A 9,878-nucleotide genomic window follows, 5' to 3' on the forward strand; every position below is an offset into this window, starting at 1 on the left:
TACTCCTTCTATATACTCTATATTTGGATATAAACAATTAGTAACATGTTAAACTTAAAGGAAGAGATCACAAACAATAAAAATCACATTTTTGATTTTTCTTCAATCATTGTCAAGATAAGGAATGCTTGAAGACAAAACACAACAATAAAAAATAAATACTCGGATCGGTAAATTTTGTGTTTGCACCATTTTGTTCAGCTTTCAGGGCTCATCACGTGATACGTTTAAACTTGAGGCTAGTCGGTGCACTTTTAGAAAGAAAACTCTGGGGAATGGATTTTCATGTGATTTCTCAAATCTCCAGGCGTTGAAAACGATTTAGGGCAACACTTACACTGGTGGGGTTTTTCCTGAAACAAAAGAAAATTAAAAACATGAAATAGAAAATAAAAATGATTTCAATATTTTACAATTTTTTTGCCAACAAAAAATGCTCGTTTATTATTATTTTACATTTGCAATTTTCTCATGGGGATGAGGAGGGGAATTGTATTTATTAAGTTGAATTACCTTTAAATGTGTCATCCTGTGATAGTAAAGGTTTGAAGAAGCTGTGAAACATTTTCCGCAAGTTTTACAAATATGAGGTTTCTCCCCGGTATGGATCCTTCTGTGCGTGTTCAAACTACTGCTTGTTGAGAATCCTTTGTTGCAGAAGTCACAAACATACGGTCTCTCCCCAGTGTGTATTCTCACATGTCTCTCCAGAAGACTGGGACGATCAAATACTTTTCCGCATGTATCACAGGGTAACATTCGCTTAGATTTGGGTTTAGAGAGAACAGACATGGATCTGTCAAAATGTTTAAGTCCGAAAATGTGTTGTTCCTCGTCACTAAATCGGAAGGATTCGGGAGAGGATCGGTCGTCGTCGGAGATTTTGTCAAATCCGTCACTTCTCGGAGACTCACTGCCTAGAGATAGGTTAAGCTTGTTCACGGGTTTCCTGGTTAGGTCCATGGGTAGTTCATCAACAGCCCTCTCCACATACTTGTTGTATAGGGCAGAGCGGAGAAGGAGCAGGGTTGGGTTCAGGAATATATGATGTAGCTCCTGGTATACAGCTAACAGTTTATCTCCTTTGATGATAGGTTTGATGACGGAGAAGATTGGCTCTCCAGTAGGTCCTGTTCCTACCATCATGTTGGTCTGATAGCTGGTGGGGGTGTGGGGAAGGAATCTAACCCAGTTGCAGATATTCTCCTGGTCTACCAACCCACTGTGAAGTCTGGGATCTCCTTGAAGGATGAAGTCTCTTGGTGGTTCCTGAGAGTTTCTCACAACTCCTTCCCAGGGTAGAAACTGGGATCCCACAGCTATATCCTCTGCGGCGTAGAGCTCTCCTCCTTCTACAACTATTTCCTCAGGAATGAGTAGACGTTTACCCATGTTAACCTTATGGGAAAATCTGGGAAATTTCTTCTGTGAAAAATCTGGGAAATTTTCTCAAACTGGCGCGCGCTGGTCTAGAGATGTTGACGCTAGGTTGGTCCAGCAGAAACTGACCAGGGAGTAGCGTGGGACTATAGGTACCCCCAGCTACCGGTAGCATCTTATCACGTGATCATCAGCCTGCGTAGATACTAGAACATATGCGTAGACTCTCCAGTTCTGCGTAGAGGACATGAAATATCGCGTGCTCATTTCTCTTCTGTAAGAGTCGGTTCAACTTCTTGATTTTGTTTGCATTTGGGTAATTTATCTTTACAGAAAAGAATCTAATTCATTTCTTTCAAAAAACATCGGAAATTAGGTAGTTTTTTGTCTGGACAAAACAGAGGAATCTATACAATAAAGCATGCGGGTCTGAGACCACCTGAGATTTAAAGGATTGCTCTGCAGAATTTGTTATTAATTTATTTCAGATATCTAGAGGCAAACCTAGATTTAGAAATATAAGAAAAAAATACTTTGGAAAAATTGATCTAATTATCTCTGTGTAAAGTTTTTAATGGTTTTCCTAAGCATAAATTTTCTAATTGACCAGGTTTAGGTCGGTGCACATACATTAGCACGGTGTGTGGTCGTTTATATTCTAGTGTTAGTATGTCAAGTTTAAATTTTCATACAAAATTCAAATTATAAAAAAACTGATGGACCGGGGGTACAGTAATATAAACCTGCAAATTATACCATTTATTCACTACTCTCATTCATTCTTTCATTCATCCATTTATCCATACTTTTTACTTATCCAATCCTTTAATTCATCCTGATACAATACTTTCATCCTTCCTTATACAATACTTTCATCCTTCCTTGTACAATACTTTCATCCTTCCTTATACAATACTTTCATCCTTCCTTATACAATACTTTCGTTCATCCTTATACAATACTTTCATCCTTCCTTGTACAATACTTTCATCCTTCCTTATACAATACTTTCGTTCATTCTTATACAATACTTTCATCCTTCCTTATACAATACTTTCATTCATCCTTTTTCAATCCTTTCGTTCGTCCTTTCACAATTATTTCATTCATCCTTTTACGATTCTTTCATTCATTCTCATCTAACCGTTTTATTCATCCTTTTACATAGTTTTCATTTATCTCTCATTTTTCTTAAAACGTCTAGAATTTTAACTATTTCATTTGATTACTTGATGTATCTTGTGTTACATAAATCTATAAATCCAAAGACCAGAATTTAAGATAATCAATTTTTCGAGAGAAAGGATTCATCATTGATCAGACTAAGGTTTAATGAGTACTGTTGTGAATCAGATATACAATGCATTCTATGCATGGATGGTTACATCAAAGAACGTCCACGCTCCCTTTCACAAATTCTAAACAAAGCAGGGATCCTAATTTACCCTTGATAACATTCCATGCTTAGCTTCTTAGGAAATTGTTCCCGACCCCTGATTGTGTAAAAGCTTGAAATTTCTAAATTAGATTGGAGGGGGGGGGGATATAATGGTTGCGTTGCTAGGGGGGGGGAGGAATCCTCGGTATGTTTATTAGACCAGGAAGTCACTGAATTCCAGTCTTTTTATAATAAACAAATGTTGGTAAAATTGCGCCGTGATTTGTTTGAATATGGAAATTAGTTTTCTTTGTTTACAAATTCAGCCTTTTTTAAGAAAATAATGTATTTTTTGTTGATTATTTTGGGAATGATATATTTCCCTGTTTAAAAATCCCAAAATGAGTTTGATCTTTAACCCGCGGAGTAGCTCTAATATTTTCAACCATGATACATGCAACCTGGTCTAACTATTCGTACCAATACTTTCTAAGAAACACCCAAATTTAAACTAAATGACTAAGTTTGGAAAAATGTCAATTTGTTGGGGAAAATATTCGTCTTTATGTTGTTATTCTTGGGTTTCTATGGAAAATGATAAAATAGCAACGACACCAATTTAAAACACTACGCTTAAACGTTATCATATCAAACTTTTAGACATGTTATTTCAAAAAACATTTCCCATTTTATTTTTAATGATCTATATTTATATCTATTTATCTAGCACTTTTGAATATATTTATCGATCAAGATATATCTTATACATGTATCTATCTACCACATAATCTTTATATCTATCTGTGTGTGTGTTGAGAAAAGAAAATAAGGTTTTTAGATCTGTTTTATTGGACCCGAATCCTACAGTATAGTATACCCTCTACTCTCTACACGATATGTTCAATACACTGCTCCGGGCATATACTCCAATACAGGCTAATTGTTCGGGTACAGGGTAACCCAGAATATACTCCAATACAGACTAATTGTTCGTGTACAGGGTAACCCAGAATATACTCCAATACAGGCTAGTTGTTCGTGTACAAGGTAACCCAGAATATACTCCAATGCAGGCTAATAGTTCGGGTACAGGGTAACCCAGAATATACTCCAATACAGGCTAATTGTTTGGGTACAGGGTAACCCAGAATATACTCCAATACAGGCTAATTGTTCGGGTACAGGGTAACCCAGAATATACTCCAATACAGGCTAATTGTTCGTGTACAGGGTAACCCAGAATATACTCCAATACAGGCTAATTGTTCGTGTAGGTACAGGGTAACCCAGAATATACTCCAATACAGGCTAATTGTTCGGGTACAGGGTAACCCAGAATATACTCCAATACAGGCTAATTGTTCGTGTACAGGGTAACCCAGAATATACTCCAATACAGGCTAATTGTTCGTGTACAAGGGTAACCCAGAATATACTCCAATACAGGCTAATTGTTAGGATACAGAGTATACCAGAAATGCGGACATTCTCTTTAAACCTTGCAAAAAAGTGTTTGAATATAGCCTGCTGCACGAGCTGCACTCTGCAACTCATTGCACAACTCTCCAATATTGAAAGCTGTTCAATACACTTTCTCTAATAGTCCTTAATTGATGCCAATTGATGCTTTTAATTGGTTTTCACCTTTAATTGTGCTAATGAGAGGTAGAGGAGAGCTAGGTGGGGAGGTATAAATTGTTTTTATGGGCGACAGACTGTTTAGGATCAAAAATGAAATTATTCCTATTTCTCTATTGCAGGCTAAGACTATTGCCAAAAAATCTTTAAAATTATTTCACTCTCTATTATTCTAAAAATATTTTGTTTATGACAATTGCTTTTATAATTTATCGTAGAAATTTATTTAAAGTTTCACGTACTGTATGGCTGTATTCAATGTAAAAATTAAAACTCAAAAATTATTAAATTTTAAAATTTGCGACAAGGAGAAAAGATAGTTTGTGAGAGGAAATGGAAGAGAGAGAAAAAAAATTGAAAAAACAATTTCATAAAAATGTATCCTAGTACTTCACGGTGGACTAGTGTCAATTTGAATTCGAACCGGACCGAACCCTTGTACTGGTCTTACTGACGCACGGCACGTACTGGCCCGACCTCTTGTACCGGCCTTACTGGCTCGACCCTTTTCCATGCTGGCTTGGTTTTAACTTTGATTGTGCAGCAAGACTTTTTACGGTTCCCGGTCCATCATAGGCCAGTTTACTTATCCCAATAGTTTAGTTTAGTTTGACTTGTTCGTTGAAAGAAAGAGAAAAATATCAAATATCAAAATTGAAAAAAACTAAATCCAAATAATATAACATGGAGAGAATAATATACAGATACAAAAAGAGGACAGGGGGGGTCAAACAACAATATGACATTTCTTAGATTGCACCCTTTAACATTGCATTTAAACTTATTATTTCCATTATTTAAACCACAATTTCTAAAGGAGATTCATTTCTAAAAATATTATTTCAGAAGTTTACAAAAAACTGGTTTTCTGAGGTTGTCCTATAGAATTAAAAGCGTAAACCAAAAGACTCAATTGAAACAGAACTTCTCGTTTTATTCAGCATTTTGTTATTTTTGCTTTGTAAATTTTGAAAGGTAGAAAAGCTAAACTTTCATGATATTTTTTTTATTTATCCAAACAGATATATTTGATTAGAATTGAACTTAATATAGACTACTTTACATATGGACGAGATAAAAGACGATGTTACCTAGATATTGATGTGTTATAAGGAGATAAAAGAAGATGTTACCTAGATATTGATGTGTTATAAGGAGATAAAAGACGATATTACCTTGATATTGATGTGTTATAAGGAGATAAAAGACGATGTTACCTCGATATTGATGTGTGATAAGGAGATATTGATGTGTTATAAGGAGATATTGATGTGTTCTAAGGAGATATTGATGTGTTCGATCTAAGGAGAGCTATTTAAGAAAAAAATGGTTTTCTTTGTTTGTCGTTGGCTTATCTTGACTCTTTTGTGTAAATACTGTTCAATGTCCAATACAAGTGCTCATTTTCAAGCTAAATTTTTTTTTAACAAAGCAGGGAGCGAATCCAAAACTAAATTTTTTTTATCCCTGACTAATCTCATGTTTTACAGATTGCTGAATCGAACATTGGGAAAAAGATTCCAAACCTCTATGACCCGCCAACACCTCGACCTCCGTCATTTGGAACTGCTCTACCAACTTCGAACCACCAAAGTTCCAACCAAGATCCGTCCCAGGAACAAACTAGCTCACACAACACCAGGACACAAGATTAATGGTTGGAGAGAAGAAGAACTGAGAAATAGACTTTATATGAACAACCATGTTAGGCTGAAGATGGATATTTCGTGTGTTCCATATTTCAAAGTTCTCTGTGGAATAATTCCCTACAGAGCTTCTTCAAAGAATGCTGGAATACAGCTCTAGAAGGAGACGTTTCGTCAAGTCAACAAAACCCTCTAAACTAAACCAGTGAAGTGAAGAGTTAAAAAGCGAAAAGCATTTTTAACTTTGAAATTTTGGAAATTGTTATGAAAAGCTAACTTTGATTTAACTGATACTTTCACTTTGAATCTCAATCATTTGCCAAAATACATGCAGAAAACCGTTTATCGTCCAGTCTAAGCAAAAATCATTTATATTATTTTTATTATTTTTATATTTTATATTCTATTTATCTGCGAATACTATGTACCCTAAACTTCTGAGCTGTACATATTTTTACACCAAAGTAACCTGTGGCAAACCACTTGCAGAAAAAAGAGTTTTCTCTATTCAGTAAAACCCTGCGATCCATGAAATTTCCATGGCTAACCTGAGTAAAGCGAAAAGTCAGAGTATATAAGTATATATGTTTTCTAATCATATATGTCATATTTTTGTTAAATACTAACTTTAAAATAAATAGTTTTTGGGAAGAAGATATTTCTTATATTCTAATTTTCTATCTATCTATCTAGTATCTAGTGCTCTTTCCTTCCTTTTTTCTAATTTTCTATATTTATCTATCTAGTTTTGTATACTATCTATTTCTCCATCTAACTATTTTGCTAACCTGCATTGATATGGATTTTTTAATGTTTTTCCATCTATCTATCTATCTAGTTTTCTATGCATCTAACTCACTAACTCTGGATCTCTCCATCTAGTTTTCTATTCATCTACTTACTATCTCTGTATCTCTCTATCTAGTTTTCTATGCATCTAACTCACTAACTCTGGATCTCTCCATCTAGTTTTCTATTCATCTACTTACTATCTCTGTATCTCTCTATCTAGTTTTCTATGCATCTAACTCACTAACTCTGTATCTCTCTATCTATCGTTTTATCTATTATCTGTATAGTTCCCTGTGCTCCCATCTACCTCATCCAACCAATTAATTGGGTCCAGCTTCAGTACTATACACACACCCTCATCAATCAGGGGTGTTCCAGGATAGCAGGGGGATACCAGGGATACACCAGTATACCATGGGTAAACCAGGATACCAGGGGTACACCAGGATACCAGGGGTACACCAGTATACCATGAGTAAACCAGGATACCAGGGGATACGAGCTAGGGGTACACCAATATACCAGGAAATTTCAGGGGTAAACCAGTATACAAGGCCGGGGATACCAGTATACTAGGGATACACCAGTATACCATGGGTACACCAGTATACTAGGGGTACACCAGTATACCATGGGTACACCAGTATACTAGGGGTACACCAGTATACCATGGGTACACCAGTATACTAGGGGTACACCAGTATATCAGGGGTACACCAGTATACCAGGAAATTTCAGGGGTACACCCAATTGGTACACCCAATTGGTACACCAGAATACTAGGGGTTCACCGTTATACCAGGGGTATACCAGTATACTATGGGTACACCAGTATACTAGTATACAATTGGTACACCAGTATACCAGGGGTACACTAGTATACCAGGGGTACACTAGTATACCAGGGGTACACCAGTATACCAGGGGTACACCAGTATATTAAGGGTACACCAGTATACCAGGAAATTTCAGGGTAAACCAGTATACCAGGGGATACTAGGGGTACAGCAGTATATCAGGGGATACCAGGGGTACAGAAGTATACCAGGGGATAATACGGGTACAGCAGTATATCAGGGGATACCAGGGGTACAGTATATCAGGGGATACCAGGGGTACAGCAGTATACCAAGGGATACAAGGGTAAACCAGTATACCAGGGATTACAAGAAAAATAGAGATTGATAGATTAATGATTAGATAGATAGATACAGACGCTAAAATACTAGATATAAAAATAGCTACGCCTCTCCTCCACCTCACGTTTATCTATTTAAATATTTGAAGAGGGTTCAAGCCTGCAGTAGCATACTTACTTGATTAAGATTTGTTATTTAGAGTATACGATTAGTTTCATTAAATACTTGAAGGTATTTATCAGCTTTATAACCCTCTCTCTCTCTCTAGAGTGTAGTTTCTAGCGTCTAGCGTCTAGTGTCTAGCGTCTAGTGTCTAGTGTCTAGTGTCTAGTGTCTAGTGTCTAGTGTCTAGTGTCTAGTGTCTAGTGTCTAGTGTCTAGTGTCTAGATTATAGTTATCACAGAATACACAGACAGTCTACACCAGGGAGTGGTTTTGGTCGTGTGTTGATAAAAACCAACTTCCTGCCATTATAATTCTTTCGCTACAGATAATTTTCTTCTCTTTCTCCACCTCACCTGCATAGATATATAGATAGACATAGTGTAGAAATAGACGCTTAGATACGGTGATACCAACAAACATAGATTTTAAACATGGCAAGTTAAAAACTTAAACAATTGACGTTTATAAGAAAGTTCAGGTTTAATGAAAGGTTTTGAGCCAACATTAAAATTGCTTATATGTCCTTTTATCTGCATCAAATAAAGAAAATAAAAATAAATAAAAAGGCTTTTACATATTAAGTCCACTTTTACATATTAAGTCCACTATTACATATTAAGCCCACTTTTAACCGTGGCCCCTGTATTCTTATTTTTTTATTCGGCAAATAATCAAATGGGGAACAGAATTTGAAAGCTAGATAGATCTAATATGTATATATTATATTGGCTTGTTTGTCTGTCTGTTTGTTTGTCTGTTTGTTTGTTTGTATCCAATAAACGTCAAAACGGCTGAACCGATCGGGCCCAAATTTTTTGTGAATATTAAATATATATGATGTGTATTGGGAGTAAACCTTATAGTTTCGACATGCATCATCTATATAAACTATTGAACACCAGCTAGCCAGCTTTTCTCACAGTCAACTTCATATTTAGAAACTTTAAAGAGAGGTTGACCTTTTAAAGAGATTTTATCCACCTTGAGAACAAGAAATGTTTTGTTAAGAATGTCGTCTTTATTCATCCTTTTACTTTAGAAATGCCGCTGCAGATTTTGTAATATGAAATAGTTAATATAACTCTAAAAGTGCACTTTTTCAGAAACAGTTAAGTTGCAAAATACAAATCCTTGGCGACGTTTTATGATCGAAAGAAAAAACAGACGACAATTCCTCCACATTTTTCTGGTACTCGCCGTGTGTATAATGGAATCAATATTTTGATTTTTAAATATGTTCAGTCGATGCCTGATTGGTCCAATTTCTAATTTGAAGATTCCAGAGCAAATTAAGAAATGGTTGAAATGAGTTACATTCAAAACGATTTAAAGTTCAGCTGATTCAAAAGTTTCTAACACTGGAACTCTTTCTCTGATAAAAAAGAACAACAAGTTCTCTAGCAAAAATACTTTTTAGGGTTAATAGCTTTAAAGAAAAGAACTAGATTTGAATAAATCAGTCTCTTTAAAGATAGTTTCACAAAACAATTGAGATCAGACAGTGCACATTTGTCTGTTTAAATACAAGAACTAAACCAATTGAAACAAACCAAATCAAACCAATCTAATTCAACCAAATAGAACTAATTGGACCTTTCACTCCCTACTTAATAAACTTGATTCATTCTTTCAATCTTCTGTTCATTGGCGAACCCGGGAGGGGTGGGGGGGGGGCATCACCCCGCCCCCTCTAAAATAACCCATCTACAGCTTGCAATAAGTAACATGAAAAAAACTCTA

General features: G+C 35.7%; 1 protein-coding gene across 1 annotated transcript; it reads right to left on the reverse strand.

Moving 5' to 3' along the window:
• On the reverse strand, positions 1–1,487 carry LOC111712380 (zinc finger protein 177). Its single transcript, XM_023486963.1, has 2 exons — positions 514–1,487; positions 1–353 (listed from the first exon to the last, which is right to left on the reverse strand). Exons 1-2 carry the CDS (start codon positions 1,390–1,392, stop codon positions 255–257), a joined length of 978 nt encoding a protein of 325 aa, XP_023342731.1. The 5' UTR covers positions 1,393–1,487; the 3' UTR covers positions 1–254.
• Between the last annotated feature and the right edge of the window lie 8,391 nt (positions 1,488–9,878).

The sequence above is a fragment of the Eurytemora carolleeae genome, unplaced genomic scaffold, assembly GCF_000591075.1.
Source record: "Eurytemora carolleeae unplaced genomic scaffold, Eaff_2.0 scaffold1229, whole genome shotgun sequence".
Classification (NCBI taxonomy): domain Eukaryota; kingdom Metazoa; phylum Arthropoda; class Copepoda; order Calanoida; family Temoridae; genus Eurytemora; species Eurytemora carolleeae.